We start from the raw sequence: 22,936 nt of genomic DNA, 5'->3' as shown, positions 1-22,936 counted from the left end.
CCCCCTCACTCTTACAACATTTCAACCCCTTGGCAGCTCAACTCTTACATCATTTTACCCCCTCTGAACAAATTACCCCTCACTTTACACCATTTTAACACCCTTGGCAGCCCAACTCCTTAATCATATTACCCCTCACTCTTAAAACATTTTACCCCCCATGGCAGCCCAACTCTTACCTCATTTTACCCACACTGGAAAAATTACCCCCTCACTCTTACACCATTTTTACACCCCTTGGCAGCCCAACCCCTACATCATTTTAACCCCTTTGAACAAACTACAACCTCACTCTTACACCAGTTTACTCCCTTGGCATCTCAACACTTAGCTCATTTTACCCCCCTCTGGACAAATTACCCCCTCACTTTTACACCATTTAACTCCTCTTGGCAGCTCAACTCTTACATTACTATATCCCCCCTTCTGAACAAATTACCCCTCACTCTTACACCATTGTACCCACCTTGGCAGCCCAACTCTTACATCATTATACCCCCTCTGATCAAATTACCCCCTCACTCTTACACCATTTAACCCCCCTTGCAGCTCAACTCTTAGCAAACGACCCCCTCACTCTTACACCAATTTACTCCCCTTGGCAGCCCAACTCTTACATTATTTTACCCCCCCCCCCCCCTTCTGAACAAATTACCCCCTCACTCTTTCACCATTTTACCCACCTTGGCAGCCCAACTCTTACATCATTTTACCCCCTCTGGACAAATTACCCCCTCACTCTTACACCATTTCACCCCCATTGGCAGCTCAACTCTTAGCTCAATTTAACCCCCTCTGGACAAATTAACCCCTCACTCTTACATCATTTTACCCCCCCCCCCCTGGACAGCCCAACTCTTACATCATTTTACCCCCTCTGAGGTAAAATTGCAGCCCATTGTAGCCCACTCTTACATGGCAATTTCAGTCAGGGGGGTTAATTACTGAAAAGTCCTCCCATTGCAGCACATTGCAGCCCACTCTTACATGGCAATTTCAGTCAGCGGGTTATTCCTGAAAAGTCCTCCCATTGCTGCCCATTGCAGCCCACTCTTACATGGCAATTTTAGTCAGGGGGGTTAATTCCTGAAAAGTCCTCCCATTGCAGCGCGTTGCAGTCCACACTTACATGGCAATTTTAGTTAGGGGGGGGGTAATTCCTCAAAAGTCCTCCCATTGCAGCCCATTGCAGCCCACTCTTACATGGCAATTTCAGTCAGGGGGTTATTCCTGAAAAATCCTCCCATTTCAGTGCGTTGCAGTCCATAATTACATGGCAATTTTAGTCAGGGGGGGGGGGGGTAATCCCTCAAGAGTCCTCCCATTGGAGCCCATTGCCGCCCCTTGGCAGCCCAACTCTTAAATCACTTTACCCCATCTAGAGAAATTACCCCCTCACTCTTACAACATTTTAACCCCTTGGCAGCTCAACTCTTACATCATTTTACCCCCTCTGAACAAATTACCCCTCACTTTTACACCATTTTAACACCCTTGGCAGCCCAACTCCTTAATCATATTACCCCTCACTCTTAAAACATTTTACCCCCCTTGGCAGCCCAACTCTTACCTCATTTTACCCACTCTGGAAAAATTACCCCCTCACTCTTACACCATTTTACACCCCTTGGCAGCTCAACCCCTACATCATTTTAACCCCTTTGAACAAACTACAACCTCACTCTTACACCAGTTTACTCCCTTGGCATCTCAACACTTAGCTCATATTACCCCCCTATGGACAAATTACCCCCTCACTTTTACACCATTGTACCCACCTTGGCAGCCCAATTCTTACATCATTATACCCCCTCTGATCAAATTACCCCCTCACTCTTACACCATTTAACCCCCCTTGCAGCTCAACTCTTAGCGAACGACCCCCTCACTCTTACACCAATTTACTCCCCTTGGCAGCCCAACTCTTACATTACTATACCCCCCCCCTTCTGAACAAATTACCCCTCACTCTTACACCATTGTACCCACCTTGGCAGCCCAACTCTTACATCATTATACCCCCTCTGATCAAAATACCCCCTCACTCTTACACCATTTAACCCCCCTTGCAGCTCAACTCTTAGCAAACGACCCCCTCACTCTTACACCAATTTAATCCCCTTGGCAGCCCAACTCTTACATTATTTTACCCCCTCCCCCCTTCTGAACAAATTACCCCCTCACTCTTTCACCATTTTACCCACCTTGGCAGCCCAACTCTTACATCATTTTACCCCCTCTGGACAAATTACCCCCTCACTCTTACACCATTTTACCCCCATTGGCAGCTCAACTCTTAGCTCATTTTAACCCCCTCTGGACAAATTAACCCCTCACTCTTACACCATTTTACCCCCCCCCCTGGACAGCCCAACTCTTACATCATTTTACCCCCTCTGAGGTAAAATTGCAGCCCATTGTAGCCCACTCTTACATGGCAATTTCAGTCAGGGGGGTTAAATACTGAAAAGTCCTCCCATTGCAGCACATTGCAGCCCACTCTTACATGGCAATTTCAGTCAGCGGGTTATTCCTGAAAAGTCCTCCCATTGCTGCTCATTGCAGCCCACTCCTACATGGCAATTTTAGTCAGGGGGGTTAATTCCTGAAAAGTCCTCCCATTGCAGCGCCTTTCAGCCAACTCTTACATGGCAATTTCAGTCAGGGGGTTATTCCTGAAAAATCCTCCCATTTCAGCGCGTTGCAGTCCACACTTACATGGCAAGTTTAGTCAGGGGGGGGGGGTAATTCCTCAAAAGTCCTCCCATTGCAGCCCATTGCAGCCCACTCTTACATGGCAATTTCAGTCAGGGGGTTATTCCTGAAAAATCCTCCCATTTCAGCGCGTTGCAGTCCACACTTACATGGCAATTTTAGTCAGGGGGGGGGGGGGTAATTCCTCAAAAGTCCTCCCATTGCAGCCCATTGGCGCCGAACTCTTACATAATTTTACCCCCTCTGAACAAAAACCCCCACAGTCTTAGATCAATTTACACCCCATAGACAAATTACCCCCCCCCACTCTTACAAAAAAATAGGAGGATTTTAGGGAGGGCTTTCGACCCGGGCCGTCGGATAAATTTCGTGGTAACCAGAGAATCCAAGTAAAAAACGACATCCTAAATCTAATTGCTATTCTTGAAGGGGATCTGCAATGCCACCACGTTAAACTTCATATTTTAAAAAAAAAACATTCAGATGAATTGTCTGCAGGTGTGCAACTAATATTTTGTAATCCCGTACCCAAGACTCAGTTGCAATCAATACTTATTCAGAACCATTTAAGAAACAACTGCGAAGCAATTATTAACTTCAATAATAACAATAATAAATTGTTTATGGTTGGTACAAAATCATTATCGTTAATTTTACAATGATTGCAAAAATGGAACACTAATTGGTAAATCAATAGCAATCGTATGAACCAAGAGCACACTATTAGGTCTCAATGACCTGTTTCAAGTACATGTAGTGGAAAATATTTCACTATTAATACCTGTTCACTAAGGGTAAAACAAATTGTTTATTTTTAAAAAAAATGATAACAAAAGAGAAAAAACAAATAACATAATCAAATTTTGTTTTAATTGATAACTTAAAAATGCTTCCGTTATTTGTTCAATTTCCAGTATAGAATTGCCTGTAAAAAATTGTTTAAAAACTTGTGTGCAAGTTATACGTATTTCGTTTTCTTTACCTTTTTTTAACTTTTTCTTAAACTCTTTCTTTAAACTCCGAAGGATTTTAATCAGAGTTTTGAAAAGTTCACTTATGTGAAGTTCCCTAATAGTGTAGAATTTATTTTCGTCTATCAATGAGCCCAGCAATTCGAAACTCAGTTTGTGGAAAACAATTTTAAATAATCGTTTAATTGAAGTTTTTCCTGATTTTTAGCTCATTTTTAGAGGTTGAGCCATAGATGAGAACTCATATTGCAATATTGGCTTGATCTATATGTTAATAACTTTGATCATTTGACGAGATGCTAAGAAATTTCCGATCCTATAGAAAAAGCCACATACTTGACAAGGCAATTTTCGACATAGGATACATGATTTTAGAAACTTAATTGAAAATCATTAATCACACCTGAATATGTACTGCTTTACTTACTCAAATGTTTTTTTACCCAGGGAAAATTCCTTTTCAAACTGTAAATTCCGTTGAACATTAAAAATCGCGTTTTTGGTTTTCTTTGCGTTGCTTTGTGTCGTTTAGTGAGAGTTGATGATTGTTCAGTAATTCTATGTTTCTGCTTCTTGTTATAATTGCTGTGTCATCAGCATAAATTATTAGATCTCTTTTTTCTGCATTGATTTGATATCAATAACATAATTAAGGAACCGAATGATCATAATATAGACCCCTGGGGGACACCTGTTTCCACAAGTTGCAAAGAAGAATTCGTTGTTTCAATTCCAATTTATTGCTTTTGGTTCGTCTGGAACGGTTCAATAAGCTTATATGTTTCCTTACCGAAGCCGTAACAAAAAATATTTGTAATGAAAGTTTGTGATCAACAGTTTCGAATGTCTTCTTTAGTTCAAGAAATCTGCAGCCAGACACATAGTTCTGTTTGCCCATAATTGAAGAATTCCAATGTAGCAATAGCTTGGACTGTGCTCCGTTTGTTACGAAAATCAAACTGTTTTTCACTCTGAATGTGATAGCGCTCGAGTAACTGTACCAACCTATCATAATTCAGTTTCTCGCAAATCTTCCCGATTGTCCTTAACAAGGAGATTGTTCTGTAGTTTGTTGGCTCATGTTTATCACGCTCCTTGTGTAAGGGCACAACTTGGCAATTTTTAAAGCATCAAAAAAATAGCTTTTGATAATGCATCTATGAAACATCTGTTCCAAATAAATTGCAGGAGGACCAAACATTTTCCTTAGAAAGATGTAGCCTAGGCCATAGCAGTCCAAGCAGTTTTTAGGTCAATTTTTATGCAGTGCCTCTTCTTTTTGCTTCTTCGTAATTTTGCTCAAGAAGAAAAAGTTGCTGTTTTTCTCAGCTGATTTAGTTTTACTGTCAGGTTCAATTTTAAACAAAAGTCTTTCCCAATACCTGCGAAAAGGTTTTTGAAATTTTCAACATGGTTTTGGGTGAAGATATGTTGTTCCGAATTTTGTCTTTATTCCATTAACTCGTTTTAGACGTTGAGAAATTCTCTCGTGTTTTGCCTACTTTCCACGTGTAATTTTTTTTGATAGAAATTCCATATTTTTCTTACCAAGTTTATTACATGTGCGCTTTGCTTTTTGTATGCAAATTCATTTTAATCGGATTTTAATTCATTCATTTTTTTCTTAGTTCTTTGTTTTTAGCAGCCTCTTTTTTATTTCATTGTCTATCCATTTTTTTCTATTGCTAGGTTTTACTTTTTTCATGGGACAATATAAAAATAGCGTTTTCAAAAGACAACTGTGAAGCTCAGAGATCTGTTCATCGAATGCTTTCTTGGGTTGGAGCGACTTTTCAGTTTTTCACCTAGAAAATATTGGGCCTTTTTGAGCGCATTTTCATTCTGCAATGCTTTGGATTCTCTCCGAAAACTATTTGCTACTTTGCAGCTAATTTTATATTTTGAGTTAAAAGTGATGATCTGAAACATCCGACTGATCCAATGTTATTTTCAAAGAAATGTCAGAAAAAAAGACGCCCAGGCACGATTTTGAGGAACCAGTTTCACTGGTTGGTGTTAAGATTTACGGAATATCCAGGTTGTTTCCGATAATAAAGTTTCTCAAACGCTTTTGTTCAATTCCATTTTGAATTAAATTAAAATTATAATCATCACAAATAATCTGATGAGTTTCTGGTGGAAAACAAGTTCAAGTACAAGTTTGTTGTTAGTTTTGTTTTCCACTCCGTAACAGAATACTTTTTCGACATTAAGACATACACCTCCTCCTCCTAGTTCTCGCAGCTACTAAGAGGGGATAGTAGCCATCCAAATTAAAAATTTCAGTGGCTTTTTTTTCAGAAAGCCAACTTTCTGTAATGCAAAGCAAATCAGGTTTCAATTCCACTGTATTCAAGTTAATATTAAGTTCGTCAAAGTTTCGCGGCAGTGATCTTATGTTTTTCAGCAATGAATCTTTTGTAACGCTAGCAACTTTGTGTCTCTGTTGATCATCAGGTTTTACTCATAAAAGGCGAATACACAGGCCAAATCCATCCCCCGCACACATAACCAATAGCCTAATTTAAATTTGATATTTGCGGCGTTTCATACACGAGGAAGAGAGAGAGAGAGAGAGAGAGAGAGAGAGAGAGAAACAAAGATACCATACGGGTTTTACCGTAAAAAGTGAAAAGAGAAAAGAGGCTTTTGATAATTGATGTTATCACTAACTTTTTCTGTTCTTTCTTTTTACCTTCAGTGAAATTGACAATTTTATTGTATTCCTCGGAAATCAGAAAGTGTCAGTTCAAAACGCCAAGAGACAGCAGAGGAAGATAGTGAGCTCAAAATACCCAACCAGGATTGCGAAAATCACAAAAAATGACGTAACTAAATCCGAAATATGTTGTATGTGAAAACCAAACAAATTTTGAAGCCGAGCAGTGCAACGATAATTATGATTTATGTGATGAAAACACCATCTAAAGATGACTGAACAAACAAACCTTGCTTCTAACCAATGAAAGATTAAGATATCAAAGCAGATCAGTGAATCTAATTTCTGGCCTTGGCTGACAAATATTGGGTTTTGGTAATATGTATAAAACTGTGATATCAGTGATATAATGACCCTAAAAAAATTTGTAATAGCTATTACAATTTGGACTGAAAATATAATCAACTTTTCGCATCCACAGCCGATTCTTCAGGCTTTGATTTGCTTTGCTATCATGCATAAAACAATTCAGTTCTCATAATTTCATGTGTATAAAGTTGTATAAAATATTTGTTTTTTTTTTGTTTTTTTTTTGCTTTAGGTCCTTTCAATTGCCCGTTGAAAAAAATTGCAACACTATACTACTAAAATACGAGACACAATTTTAAAGAAACAAAAAATTCAACTCAGTAGTTCATCTGTAACTATATATTCCCGGTTCGAGGAATTCGTCAAAATTTATGTAAGAAATGCGCTGACAACCGCTGAAAAAAAAATGTTTTTCAGCGGGTAAATCTTACACATTAATGCGCTTAGTCTTCTGATTTTTCAGCACTACCATTTACAATTTCAGCACTTTTCAGCACGTCATGCGGATAATTAAGTAAGATTTAAGTGCTGAAAACATAATTTTTCAGCGGCTGTCTGCGCATTTCTTACATAACTTTCAGGACCTTTGTTACAAAAGGTCAGCACTTATATTATGCTTTTTCAACGGTTTCGTTGCGCAAGTTGACACTTTTTGAGTTGCTTTTTCTGCTGTACATTCAGAAGAAGCAACTGTGCAAGACTAAAAAACATCGCACTAGGGCAGTTCAACTTAAAAACAGTTGTAGATCTGCCGAAAGACTTAAGAATTTTGTCAAACCTTAAAAAAAGCAGTTTTCGCAGCTGAGGTATTAAACCAAATAATTTGGTTGAATGAAACCAGGTAGCTTAAGTATAATTGTCTTCCTTCCGTTAAATATGATGAAAGTTTGACGCTTTTCATTTGGTTTGTTTTTCAAAAAAATGAATTGTCATTTTAAAAAAAAATAACCACGCAGAGTTTTGATTGATAAGTGGCTCTTCATAAGTGCAAATGTTGAAGGAGCCAACATGCTGACTACGTTATAAGCAATAGTGAGCAAAAAACTTTGCACGTAAATTCATGTAAGAAATTTAATTCAATCATTTTTTTCTTAGTTCTTTGTTTTTAGCAGCCTCTTTTTTATTTCATTGTCTATCCCTTTTTTTCTATTGCTAGGTTTTACTTTTTCCATGAGGCAATATTAATCTAGCGTTGTGAAAGACAACTGTGAAGCTCAGAGTTCTGTTCATCGAATGCTTTCTTGGGTTGGAGCAACTTTTCACGTTTTCACCTAGAAAATATTGAGCCTCTTTGAGCACATTTTCATTCTCCAATACTTTGGATTCTCTCGGAATTGTATTTGCTACTTTGCAGCTAACTTTATATTTTGAGTTAAAGGTGATGATCTGAAACATCCGACTGGTCCAATGTTATTTTCAAAGAAATGTCAGAAAAAAAGACGCCCAGGCACGATTTTGAGGAACCAGTTTCACTGGTTGGTGTTAAAATTTTCGGAATATCCAGGTTGTTTCCGATAATAAAGTTTCTCAAACGCTTTTGTTCAATTCCATTTTGAATCAAATTAAAATTATAATCATCACAAATAATCTGATGAGTTTCTGGTGGAAAACAAGTTCAGTGAGATATTGTTCTAATATCTCGAAAGTCTCACAAGTTGTAGCGTTAGATAGAATGTATACATATAAAGTAAATAGTTTAAATTTGTTTGTTGCAGATTGTTTGTTGTAAGTTGTTTTCCACTCGGTAACAGAAGACTTTTTCGACTTTAAGACATAAGCCTCCTCCTCGTTTTTCCCGAAGCCACTAAGAGGAGATGGTAGCCACCCAAATTAAAAATTTCACTGGATTTTTGTTCAGAAAGCCAACTTTCTGTAATGCAAAGCAAATCAGGTTTCAATTCCACTGTATTCAAGTTAATATTAAATTCATAAAAATTTTGCGGCAGTGATCTCAGGTTTTTCAGCAAGATTAATGAATCTTTTGTAATGCTAGCAACTTTATGTCTCTGTTGATCATCAGTTTTTACTCATAAAAGGCGAATACACAGGCCAAATCCATCCCCCGCACACCTAACCAATAGCCTAATTTAAATTTGACATTTGCGGCTCTTCATACACGAGGAAGAGAGAGAGAGAGAAACAACGTTACCATACGGGTTTTACCAAAAAAAGAGAAAAGAGAAAAGAGGTTTTTGATACTTGATGTTATCACTGACTTTTTCAGTTCCTTCTTTTTACCTTCAGTGTATTGGACAGTTTAATTGTATTCCTCGGAAATTAGAAATTGTCAGGTCAAAACGCCTAGAGACAGCAGAAGAAAATAGTGAGCTCCAAATACCCAACCTGGATTGCGAAAATCACAAAACAGATTCAGGCTTCCCGCGGAAGTTATAGGCGGGAGCCGAAAACGCGAATACAGGACAAAATTTTTCAGTGTAACTACTTGTTGTGTTAACCTAAGTTTTAAGTCTTAGCTGAAAGAGTCATTATCCGCTGGCAACAAGACACTAAATTTAGTTGTAGCAACAAAAAGAATTGAATTACTTCGAACAGGAACAATTAGGTTGCAGCCATTTTTTTTCGTGTACTTCCATAGAGAGTTGAGAGCAGTAACAATTTTTTTTGCTTCGTTGTTTAACCTTTTGGCATCAGGCATCTCGCGATCATTTGTGGAGAAGGTGTTTTTGAAAGCTCGTTTTTGTTTAACCGGGATCAGTTTGTCCAAATCCTCAATTTCATTTACTCGATTTATCATCATTCGCCATGACAGAGACATTGCAATTATAAGTTAGACGTGATAAAATTTTGAAAGCAAAACGTTTAAATAATGGAGGGCATTTAGTTACCTTTCAACGTCCCTGGTACGATATGGCATGCCTTTATATCATAATCGGACAATTTGCTTTGCAAAACTTTTTCAAAAACAACTAGCGTCTCACTTGTAACACTCTTAGCTGCTCTGGAGTCAAAAGGGGGGTTTAATATTAGTACATTATCAGTAGTATATAGAGGGACCGAGCTGCCCGGGGGTGACGACCCACATGTATTAAGATTGGTTATAACAATTGTAACTTATTTAGGTCATCTTTGAATTAGTGAGACAATGTATAAAGATAGGTAATAGATTTTCCATGTATTAACATTAGAGTTATTGGAACAACGTATAAAGATAGGTTATAGATTTTACATGTATTAAGATTTGATTTTTGACAGTAATGTATAAAGATAGGTAATAGATTTTACATGTATTAACATTAGAGTTAAGAGAACAACCTATAAAGATATGTAATAGATTTCACATGTATTAAGATTGGATTTTTGACAATAATGTATAAAGATACGTAATCGGTTTTACATGTATCAGGATTGATTACATATTACCAATTTGCTAATGAATCATCGATACTTGTAATATTGATATTTGTTATCTAACTGTAGGCGAACATAAATAGAGATTATTTCTAACTACATCATCGCGTTGAGTACATTATCTGATTGATATTCTACATTGTTATATTGTACCAATGTACGAAGATAGCTAAGAGGTTACAAGTAACTGGAGTAGTACTTGGCACACGTATTGTGACTGATAAAGACAGTGAGTCTTCTAGTCGCTGATGAGTCATCGAATCTTGCTATAGCATGTTAAGATTTTCAACTGTGGTTACTATTGTGTATCACATCTGGTTATGGTGGGATAGTAAAATGCTATAAAAACGCCCTAATTATAGATATCATTAGACATTAAAAATTTTGTTTTAACTAGTTCAAGACCTTCAATTTCTAAAAAAAATCCTCGTACTTACAATTAAAGACGTCAATATAAATTTTGTGTCACTAGCAGCACATGAAAAGAGGAAAAAACCATATCGATAGGATGATTCCTTTTGCTAACAGAAAATCAAATTAGGCAATCTGAACTCTGGGGCAACGAGAAGCAAAATGAATCAGAGCAGACTTCTAAAGGTTCGGTAAGATCATAGTTTATAATTGATTTCCTTAAAAGGAAATTTCGTGCATCTAGCCAGAAAATAATGCTAAAAAGGAAACGGGAAAGATGGTTGTCCAATCAGATTGCTATAGCAAAATGTTAAGAATTCCGAGAACGTTCCAGGTTACGGTTACTGTTTATCAGCGGGAAAGTGTTGAATAACAAAGAAGCATATTCATTATCTAGGGTTTACACTGAACTCTCCCAAGAAATTGAGGAATATGCGTAGAAAGAACTATGCTAGCTCAACTCCGAAAAGAAGACTAAAATTATGCTGAAAATCTGCCGTTATTTCTATCTATTAGTTTCAACGAAACAACGACTGGGAACTAATTATACAATACACTTACTAGGTTGACAAATTAATATCACAATCTTATCAAGTGTTCAAAAGAGATAAATTTAGATACATTAAACGTTCTGGAAGCAAATAGATTGTCAGTTTTGATCAGTAAAGGTTTTGAGTGAATTCCATCTCTATCCACAATTCGTTTCGGGTAGAAATATGAAAGTCCCCTTTTAGTCTGTTCATAGGTTAGAATTTGGTGATTCATAGTTTTGAACCCTCTGTTAGTTGAAGATACATTTACTGCATCATCCAGGACTCTTCTGTACTTCTGTAACGGTCCATTACTGTTTTCTTCTAGAACATTCTTGTTGAGTCCTTTGCTGCTGAACTTAGTTTTGTTCGTTAATGAATTATAACAGCAATATGTCTTGCTACAAAAACATAGCATTTCGGTACAACGAAATTCCTCCTTGAATAAACCAGGTTCACGCCTGTCATGCTTCACATGTTTATCGCAACAAGTTCCTGGAAAAAAATTGCACGTACTGTCAGCGCGAAAAGTTTCTGTACAGTCATCTCTTCTTATCTCGTTCCAAATGCTTCTCATTTCGGGTCGAATGCAGTCATATAGATTTTCATGAGCCAGCGCCAGATACAAGGAATCGGTGTCCATTTCAAGCTCATCAAATTTCTGAACATCACAGAACTTGTCAAAAAAGTTATAGTAAAGCTCCAACATTCTCAATTTTGCGTACTGCAAGAAAAAGAATCCAACAATTATTGGTTCACGATGTTCAACAGTGCTTTTCACAAGCTCAACCTCATATATACCTCTCCCGACATTGTTCAATCTCCTGAAAAGACGGTTATTGATAGCTTTGTGAGTATTTTCATCGCTGAGATAAAGTGTTTGCGTATGTCGGCTTCGATCCATGATCTGATAACCATAAGAGCTATTTCCAAGTAATTTCATAGTTTCAGCAACAACGCTAGAGTCCGGATTTTCATCACCTTCTCGCCTTGCATCAACAACAGATTGAACGAAACCGTTGAAACATTTTTGCGGGGTATACTCAACGAATCTGTGGATTTTGGTACAGCGTAGACCCAGCTTCAAATAAAACTTTAATAATGGTCTTATGACTATTCCATTGTTTAATTTGTAACTCGAAATCAACATTCGTTGAGGTTTTAACAACAACGCGTTTTTTTCAGCATATTCCAGCATGAAATTGTCTATATTCTCTCTTCCAACATCACAGTTTTTGAAAATTGGAGGAAAGTTTGCAAATCTCACGCTTCCGGATACCATTTTCAAATTCGTCTTTATCAAGAATTGGTTGAGTTTCTCTACAGGGACAGAAGTGGTAGTAGCATCCGAGAGCTTCAAAAATTGTTTGACAATGACCACAAAAGCCATCCACACTACAGGAATCAATTTTTTTTCTGTTTTCCAGTTGTATAGATACTTTCAATAGTACATTCGGGTCTGATTGCTTGATAGAAAGACATTACCATGTTCTCAAACTTCCTGATTTTGTTTTGACGAGCTTTGCACTTTTGAAGATTGGTATCAAACTCCCATCTAGTGTAGAGTCCAGTTGGCATCGCTTGACACATGGAGAAAGGATATAATTGGCTAGCATCTATTCCAACTATTGTTTTACAGACATTGTTTGACCTCCGGATGAATGTTTCGTCTACAACAGCTTTCCTCGTAAACACTATTGATGGACCACCAGTCATTTCACTTCGTATTTTCTCATGCAAGTCCTTGTCAGCTTCGATGAAAGGTTAAAACTTTCTATCCATCGATTTATGAAGACAGATATTTGCTAAATTGGGTAGCGTGCACCCGATCTTTAACATGTCAACTTTCTGACCATGATAAAACTCCATCATTTTCACCATTGCCTTCAACGTTGGTACAACATCTTTGTTATTATACCAACGAAGGAAATCTCGAAAAGTTTTCATTTTCTCGATCTTCCACAAATCTTCTAGGAGAGCATAGTTTTCTATTCCAGTTCTAGGCTTTTCAGTAAAGGTTTTGAGTGAATTCCATCTCTATCCACAATTCGTTTCGGGTAGAAATATGAAAGTCCCCTTTTAGTCTGTTCATAGGTTAGAATTTGGTGATTCATAGTTTTGAACCCTCTGTTAGTTGAAGATACATTTACTGCATCATCCAGGACTCTTCTGTACTTCTGTAACGGTCCATTACTGTTTTCTTCTAGAACATTCTTGTTGAGTCCTTTGCTGCTGAACTTAGTTTTGTTCGTTAATGAATTATAACAGCAATATGTCTTGCTACAAAAACATAGCTTTTCGGTACAACGAAATTCCTCCTTGAATAAACCAGGTTCACGCTTGTCATGCTTCACATGTTTATCGCAACAAGTTCCTGGAAAAAAATTGCACGTACTGTCAGCGCGAAAAGTTTCTGTACAGTCATCTCTTCTTATCTCGTTCCAAATGCTTCTCATTTCGGGTTGAATGCAGTCATATAGATTTTCATGAGCCAGCGCCAGATACAAGGAATCGGTGTCCATTTCAAGCTCATCAAATTTCTGAACATCACAGAACTTGTCAAAAAAGTTATAGTAAAGCTCCAACATTCTCAATTTTGCGTACTGCAAGAAAAAGAATCCAACAATTATTGGTTCACGATGTTCAACAGTGCTTTTCACAAGCTCAACCTCATATATACCTCTCCCGACATTGTTCAATCTCCTGAAAAGACGGTTATTGATAGCTTTGTGAGTATTTTCATCGCTGAGATAAAGTGTTTGCGTATGTCGGCTTCGATCCATGATCTGATAACCATAAGAGCTATTTCCAAGTAATTTCATAGTTTCAGCAACAACGCTAGAGTCCGGATTTTCATCACCTTCTCGCCTTGCATCAACAACAGATTGAACGAAACCGTTGAAACATTTTTGCGGGGTATACTCAACGAATCTGTGGATTTTGGTACAGCGTAGACCCAGCTTCAAATAAAACTTTAATAATGGTCTTATGACTATTCCATTGTTTAATTTGTAACTCGAAATCAACATTCGTTGAGGTTTTAACAACAACGCGTTTTTTTCAGCATATTCCAGCATGAAATTGTCTATATTCTCTCTTCCAACATCACAGTTTTTGAAAATTGGAGGAAAGTTTGCAAATCGTTCACAAAGCTCCTCAGGAACTTCTAAATCGCATTGTACATATCCGAATAATTTATCTTCAAGTATCCGCGTCAACAGTGTCTCTTTGTTCAAAGGTAACTTGTAGGGAAAATTTTTTCGAACATGATCTTTCAAAATAGAGCTCTTCTGAACCTGATCCCACCATTCACATTCTCTCATCTCAACAATTTTATATCCTTTCTTTTCCAGATGAAGTCTTCGTAAGATATCAGACTCACGCTTCCGGATACCATTTTCAAATTCGTCTTTATCAAGAATTGGTTGAGTTTCTCTACAGGGACAGAAGTGGTAGTAGCATCCGAGAGCTTCAAAAATTGTTTGACAATGACCACAAAAGCCATCCACACTACAGGAATCAATTTTTTTTCTGTTTTCCAGTTGTATAGATACTTTCAATAGTACATTCGGGTCTGATTGCTTGATAGAAAGACATTACCATGTTCTCAAACTTCCTGATTTTGTTTTGACGAGCTTTGCACTTTTGAAGATTGGTATCAAACTCCCATCTAGTGTAGAGTCCAGTTGGCATCGCTTGACACATGGAGAAAGGATATAATTGGCTAGCATCTATTCCAACTATTGTTTTACAGACATTGTTTGACCTCCGGATGAATGTTTCGTCTACAACAGCTTTCCTCGTAAACACTATTGATGGACCACCAGTCATTTCACTTCGTATTTTCTCATGCAAGTCCTTGTCAGCTTCGATGAAAGGTTAAAACTTTCTATCCATCGATTTATGAAGACAGATATTTGCTAAATTGGGTAGCGTGCACCCGATCTTTAACATGTCAACTTTCTGACCATGATAAAACTCCATCATTTTCACCATTGCCTTCAACGTTGGTACAACATCTTTGTTATTATACCAACGAAGGAAATCTCGAAAAGTTTTCATTTTCTCGATCTTCCACAAATCTTCTAGGAGAGCATAGTTTTCTATTCCAGTTCTAGGCTTTTCTTTCAGTCCCATTTCCCGGAGAACTACCGACTGCTCTTTTCCAGATTGAATCAATTTTTCGAACTGAGTGAAATCTTTATCCAGTGGATTCAATTTTTCAGTTTGCTGAAGAAGGAATCGTAAGGTGGAAGATGGCTACAGTCAAGTTTCGATGGCGAATCAAACCATTCATATGGGAAATAACCTTTTGTTTCTTTCGATTGATATGCTTTCAGAAAGGAGTCCAGAGTTGTTGCTCCACCGAGAAAATTTACAATATCCAGAAATTGAATATCCCCAAATTTGAAGGAGATGAACTGATTTGTCTTCTTGATTACCGTAGGTGTAATAGCTTTGTCGTTAAGGAGATGAGGAATGAGATAGCTTTTGATCAAATTCAGATCATACTTTCCACTGTTAAATCCAAAAACTGGTAGAGTGTCAACATAATTATTGAAATGACACTGGAGATCAAAGAGCTGCTTTTGTTGGTATCGTAAGAAATTTTTAGAAGCATTACTATCTTCTGCTTTGATACTATTTTCCAACTGACTTTCGGAAATAATCTCGAGTCTAGAGGAAATATCACTCAACGTGGTTTCGAACTCAGCTTCCACCTCCAAGAACTTGGGTCTCAAGTCCGCTTTGTTTTTTGCTGATAAGGTTTCAAGTTGCGCTACAAACGATATGATGAGACGATTGGGATCCTTTTCGCATAAGAAAATTGGTTCTTTCAACAGATTTGAAGAAATTGATACCGATACAAGTACATGAGTACCAATCCACGATGTTGTAGCTGTGTTACTGATATCCACTGAATGAACACATATTGCCTCGAAGTCGAAGACGGCTAAATTATTGAAGAGGGTATAATCTTCTGGATACGCGATTGAGAAGTTGTCAAGCTCTCAAATAGTGTTTCCCGCAAAGTATAAACACCTCGCGGATAGACATTTTTCACTCGTTCTTTTCAAGTTTTCAAGTGACGGTTGAAATGACCTGAATGGTTGAAAAAGACATCACAGCTGGGACAACGAAACTTCTTGAAGAATTTGTTGATATCATTAACATAACATATATGGTTGTTGTATCGAAGCAGTTCAATGTTTTCGTCATATCGTTCAACGCTGCGTCGAACAAGTTCACCAATAATTTCACCGTCTTCAATGTCAAAATCATAGATGAAAATGTTTTGTTTGATTAGTTCTTCAATTATTGGAATTTGATCAAAGGAAACACCTGTGAAACTTTCTGGGTCGCAACCACTTGCAGTAACAAAACTGTGAAAAATTTTAGTTGCATTTGGTTCAACATCTACTGATCCAAATAAATGAATAGCAATTGCACTGAATAAACACAAATTATCGTTATATGGTTTATTGTGTCCATTTGAAACGAGACAATTTACGTCAGGATTCCTTAACATTGGCTCTGGAAGAGGAGAATCAGTACAACCCATAGGTATATTCGTAAGAAGCGCTACAAAAACGGTAACATGTGTAATTACTGTGAATCGCCATTTTGAGTTTTGACGTTCTTTTTTACATGTTTCAATCAAGTCAAGTTTCTCAATTTCGTTCTGCAGGTTCAATAAATCGTTTTTATTGCTTAGCAGAAAAGCTCGATCCAGGAGTAAGTTATTTTCATGCGGATAATAATATCGGTATTCGTTTGTCTCTACATTTTGCAAAATAAACCACAATGCGAGGTTAACTTTTGCTGCACATTTCATGTTTGCAAAAACTTGATCGAGTTTTTCATTGATCTTTTTGATGTCCAAATTCGATAAACTGAAGTTGAAAACTTCCTGTCTGCCATGCTCAGATTGCATATCGTCAAGTTAATGCTGACACGCTGCTAGTTCTTCTTTCAATGACCCGCTATCGTTATCAATTTTCTCCATAATCTCACGAACACGGATTGTGCTTGAGGACCCAATTTTTGTGCTAGCTTGATGTACTTTTCTGCGATGAAGTTGAAGTGAGTAGAAACTTGGGAACTGTTTCTGACAGACAACACACTTGTTCAGTGTATTACGAACTTTTGCTCCGTGAGCCTTCGCAATATGGTATGACAATTCTGCAGAATTTTTTGTAGCAAAATTACAATTCCTTTTCTTACAGTAAAGCGTGCCCATCATACATGTCTTCCGGTGGCGAGCAATATTGTATTTTGCAATAGATTTTCCACATTTTTCACAGTTAACGGGTAGGTTTCGATCTTTTGCAGGCATTTCGTTATAACTGGGTAAGTTAACTATGGAATGAGCAGAGATTTTTTATTTTTGTAAGAAATTGTCAACTGAGCCGTAAAATATGAATAAACAAATGTCTCTCAAGTTCTGCAGAAATTCAAGGTGTATTCATGACTACATGCGAACAATGAAGTTGAAATTTCTTTAATACTAAAAATAGATTTTATTTGGAGTCGTCAACCAATCACAGCAAAGTTTGCAAAACTTCGGGAAATTGCGACAGCCATTATTCGTGTACACGACTTCGACAACCCTGATTTGTTTACTTAATGTCTAGACAGAATTTGTTCACAAGCAAAGAAAACAACCAAAGTTTACCACAGGTTTAAGATCGTAAAACTTCGGGAAATGAGACAGCTTTGATTTGTTTGCGGAGCTTCGGAAAAACCAGACAGCCTTGATTTGTTTACTTAATGTCTAGACAGAATTTGTTTACAAGCAATTAAAATAACGAAAAATTTAATGAAATTTCATCTTCGAACGACCTTGAAAATTTGTTTACACAGTGTTCTCAACTAAAACCCACTAATTCATAGAGGTAAACATCATTTGCTCACTCAGTTTACTCTCTTACTATGGTTGAAGCTATGTACGAAAACAGTCCCGAATACTTCAAAAAGTTTCAAAAACGATTCAAATACACTATTTGCGACACAGAACCAAAACTACAAGATTCTGGAATAGAAAATTATGCGTACGGTTATCATTCATCTTCGACCGTTATTTTTGGTTGTTCCTTTGGTTCCAGCCATTGGCATCTTATTTTTGAGGATACAAGTTTAGAAGATAAAAATGTTTTTTGTCCGTATGCTTCTGTGCCGATACCTTGTCTCGTGACCTGTTTCAAATTTCTTATTTTGCCTACTGAGAAAAACTTTGTTACTCGTGGTGCTATTGTTTCTCGCTTACATGTCGCTGTGGAGTATTTATCAAAGTTCAATCATGTTTCAACCAACAAAACTAAAAAACAACTTCCTTTGCCCAATCCTGTGAAAAAACTCTCAACCATTACTACAACTTCTAACAAACATGCTTCTACTATCCCCGATGTAACTATAAAACGATTTTGTCAACTAATGCATGGTGAACATTCATCTTCTCTCTATCAGATTATGGATATTCTTTTGAGTGGACAAGGGAGTTTTGTACGTGAGACTTCAGACTATTTAATGAACTTCCAGTTCTGTAAAAATTCTAGTGTCTAAACTTAAGCTGTCATAGAAAAATTTAATTCATTTTTACTCCATATGTTTTACAAATGCTAGCAATTGCAATTCATTTACATCTGGTACAAAAGGAAATTTACTGCTATAGAAATAGTGCGCAATATAGATGCAAAATAAACCACACAGTTGTGAGTCTGCTGATTGCAGGGGGGATTGAATATCTCTTCTGTGCTCCATAACATCCATCATCATATGCAAATCAGTACATTGCTGTAAACGGGAGAAAATATCTTTGTAGGCAGTCAGAGGTAGTGCTAACGGATCTGCAAAGTATAGTACGGGGTATGCGTAGCGTTTGGCAAGCATCACCCAATGCGTTCCAAAAGATTCAGCTCGTGATGCGTTTACAATTATAAAACTGTTAACAGGTAAATTTAATGGATAATTGTCAGCGGCATAAACACCTCGAAATTTGTATTTGAGATGCTTGCACTTTTGAACTTGAATCTAAATTTGATCTTCGTCCATTAGTATGCGTTCATAGGCAGAATATTTTTGGATACGTTTCTTGCAGAGTCAATATACACCGTAGATGATTTTTCACCGAGGAAGAAAACTTCAACGTTGTTTGTTAAAGCTGTATCAAATTTTAGCTCGACCGATATAGACGAATTTGTTAGTTCAGGATGAATAAAATCATGTGTGGCTTCTTGCGTACTAGTCAGGTCGAAAACCATTATAAAATGGTTTGAAAATTCACTCAATGGTATTCCATGACCGTTTTGTACATAGGCTAATGCGCTCATTGAATTATAGTACAAACGCTTGTTGTCAATTGTTGACATTGGTGTACCGGCTGTAGCGAAACCGTTTCGGAACACTGTAATCTCACGCAGCCCAAATTTTCGATAGTTGAAGGGATTTACTGTGTTAGTTCCAATGAAAGCATCACCAGCACACAATGCAATTATAAGTCGTCTTATGGGTTCTTTTGTAAAAATATCTTCGTGCTTCCAACTTTGCTGCCCCGTTGTTGCAAGAAAAGTTTTCGTTATCACTTCATTGTATCGATGTATTGCAGGTATTCTCAAAAGTGTTTTCTCAATGGCTCCGACTACGTTGTCTGATACAGTCATCTTTCTAACAAAAAGATTGGCTTCGTCAATTTTTACTTTGTAGTTTTTGCCAGCTGCTTCACTTATAGTGGCAAAATCATCTTGTGACCTTCGGAAAGAAATTTTCAGGGTAACTCCGCTTACTAATTGTTTTTCGCACGAGAAAAAGTCAACAGCTAGTTTTCCATAAAGAGTAATTTGAGCTGATTCTCTCGCAGCCTGCTTTCTGGCATCTTTTAATGCATTAGCAATTGCGCTAGGGTTTGCTTCATACTCATAACCTTGACACTTTAACCAAGTCTTCTTTGCATCCGTCCCGTGCGAGAATTCTGTTTCTATGAAACTTTTGTGAGCATAGTGTCCATTGGCAGAAGAGATTTTTATTCCATTTGCAGAAACAGTGCAGTCAGCAATTAGGGAATGAAGAACATTATTCACAAAAAATGCGGCATCAGTATTAGCGGGATCACCTGCGTCTTATCGTAAATCAGTTCCATCAACATTTTGTATTCGGCATTTGATTTCCAAATAAATTTTTTGCAAGTCTATGAAGTTGTTGCGATCACCTACCACTTCAAATTCAAGTGACGATCCGGAGGGAGAATAAAGTGGCCCAGTTTTTTGTTCAAATGATTGATCAAAGGTAACAAGCAAAGGCGGTTTTTCAAATAAGTCTAATGAGCTGTGAGTGGCTTTGGAAGGTATTACAATATTAGTTCACATTTCTGACCCGAGAGAAAAAATCCAGTCGACTCCTTCTTGGCTTTGGTTTTCGAGAAATGATTTTTTTAGTGGAACGTTTTTTGTACTGTCGAGGTTTAGCAAAGTGTTGTCTTCGACGTCTAATAGCTTGCCGGCCTCGTGTTATGCGTGAATGGAGAGAACCACCAATTTGTTTGCGGGCTGTTTTTGCAACCGTGCTTTTCAACGCCTGCTTTGCCGACTTTCGTTTCGTTGCTACTTCTACCAACTCAGGTGCACCCTGCACTAAAAGCTCTCGGCCAATTCTTTTGGCAGCGGGCCATATAATTCCTCTTGCCAATGGTAAAGCAACTCTTCCAATACCTGCTGCGAGGGCTCCAAAGCCACTTCCTCTTTGACGATAATGACCGGAGAAATGTGGCATTGACTGTGATGCTTGGTTGCTGTAGTAAGCTTCCATTTCACTTGATTTTTTGAAACTTTAAGCCTACTATCACTTTTCCTGTACCAATAAATGGAATAAGATTTCCGGCTTCGTTCCTCAACTCCACTTTAATGTTCTGAATATTGTTAGAAAGTATGGGCCTGTAATCCAGAATTGTAAATGTCTTGTGATGAATGGGTGTAACAGTGTTTATGCTGCCGTTTCTTAGACGCCTTTCGGTCTCAATGATTTTAATTACAGGAGCTCTCACGTCTCCTATAATTTGATATTCTATAACGTCTATGTAGACAAAGATTAATTGTGAGCCACAAGTTATATCAACTGGAAAATCACTTTGGTGTCTATTGAGAGTTTTGTGTGATTTGTATCCAATATGAATGTATCCATCATGCGAGTTGTCTTTTATACCCTTGAAGCCGAGAATACTTGGAACTTCTTCGTTTTCAAATGAAAAACCCTCATTCGCTCCGAATTGTAAAACCAGTTTATGAGTAATTTTGTCAAAAGTAAAATCAAATTGTTTAAATTGAGCAATTCGCCTGAGTTCATCCATTAGTTGATCCAAGCTACTGTAAATGCCTTTGCGAATTTTTCTGAGGTGTCCACTGCGATTATTTGAGGCGTCGAGTTCCACTCCCGAGTTTTTATAAACGACTAACCCGTTTGAATTGACGTTGTTGATGTTTGATGGGAATGATATTGAAGATAAAGCTACCTGCCATTCTCCATCCAAAATAAGTGGTTGAGATAACTGGTTACGGAATTTTGCCATTGTGTTTTCACCAAAAACTTCCATTGATGCGTTGGATATTAGGTCGATTGTGAATTCTTTGGCGGGATTCAATTTATTCATCTGCAGTAACTAACACGTTTACTTGGACTAATTCCGGTTCGTAAAATTTACCTTCAATTATAACGTTGTTTGCATCTATAAGATTGTACGTTGGTGGACTCACGGTAGCAATTTTGAATATCGTAAAAACTTCGTCTGTATAATTTTGTTTATAACCTTTTCTGAATTTTTCGTCGTGCTTTGCAATCCTAACAAGGTCTCCTTTTTCGTATTTTTGTTTGTACTTTGTTGTGTTGATTGCTAATGATATTAAAATTGGTTCATGTTTTTTGAAAACTTTATTAGGTGCTAAATGGGTTACTCGGTTAACACGACTGTTTATAGTATTTACAAACTTGGGTAAATCTTCAATATATGTCCAAGTCCACTTTTCTTCCAAATATTTGTAAATGATGTTTTTAAGCGATCGAATGTTCCTCTCTGCAAATGCCGACTTGGTTTCGCTTTCTGTTGTATATAAATGAATTCCTTTCTTTTCACAAAATTTTTTGAAATCTCCTTTGAACTCTGATCCCTTGTCTGTCCATACTTTTTCTGGTTGTTTCTTCTTGATCATTTTTTTGAACGCTTCAACAGCATCTTTTGCTTATAAAGCTTTCATTGGTTGAACTCGTAAGTAACGTGATAAAACATCCACAGCCACTAACAAATATTTTACACCGTTGTTGTGTTTGGCAACTTTATCCATATACGCAACATCGACAGACCAGATTTCATTTATTCTATATGCAACAGCTTTCAGTCGGGGAAAACTTTTCCTGAATTGTCTGTATTTCGTGTACGGGGCTTTCGACTGAAGATAGCGAACAATTTTGTCTCTGGTAAAACCGCTAACCTTCTTCAAGTTAGCAATGCTACCAAATGCAGCACTGCCTTTAGTGTACAATTTGTCTAACTGTTTAACTTGATAGGAAGTAATTCTCCCAGGGCCTGGTTGGTTTGATTTCTTTTTCTGCCTCTTCAAAGTTTCTCTGGTCGTTGTCAGAAGCTTTTGTTTTCTTTCGCTGGGATTTTGAAGCAACTTCTTTGTCCGACTCATATTCCAAAAATTGCAGTCTCTCTTCAGATGATAAATTTAGAAACTTTTTGGCGTAAGTGTTACAAGTCAAATGCGAACCAATATCGAGATGCGTTAATACACTGAATTGTTCGAAAGATAGTTTGCAAGTGGTTTGCTGTAGATTGTAGAGAAATGTAGCAGCAAGGACTTCTGTATTTGTACCATTAATAAGCAATCTCTTTGATGAGTCCAAGGAAACAGAATCTGATTCCT

The 22,936-nt window shown here is 37.3% G+C and overlaps 2 protein-coding genes across 2 annotated transcripts in view; one reads left to right on the top strand and one right to left on the bottom strand.

Annotated features, from left to right (window-relative positions):
* Nucleotides 1-22,936, top strand: part of LOC142338415 (non-selective voltage-gated ion channel VDAC2-like) — a 420,938-nt gene that overhangs the window by 117,824 nt on the left and 280,178 nt on the right. The window lies entirely within an intron of this gene.
* Nucleotides 1-22,936, bottom strand: part of LOC142339892 (sperm flagellar protein 2-like) — a 224,973-nt gene that overhangs the window by 5,800 nt on the left and 196,237 nt on the right. Inside the window, exons 39-40 of the mRNA XM_075390265.1 lie at nt 16,980-17,133; nt 15,315-15,978 (exon numbers count right to left, since the gene is read on the bottom strand). Of these exons, the coding sequence (XP_075246380.1) occupies nt 15,315-15,978; nt 16,980-17,133 (818 nt within the window). The remainder of the gene's footprint in view (nt 1-15,314; nt 15,979-16,979; nt 17,134-22,936) is intronic.

Source organism: Convolutriloba macropyga, chromosome 1 (genome assembly GCF_964194025.1).
Source record: "Convolutriloba macropyga chromosome 1, txConMacr16.3, whole genome shotgun sequence".
NCBI classification, from domain to species: domain Eukaryota; kingdom Metazoa; phylum Xenacoelomorpha; order Acoela; family Convolutidae; genus Convolutriloba; species Convolutriloba macropyga.
Note: the sequence above shows the minus strand (reverse complement) of the source record. Positions and strands in the feature narration are given on the sequence as shown.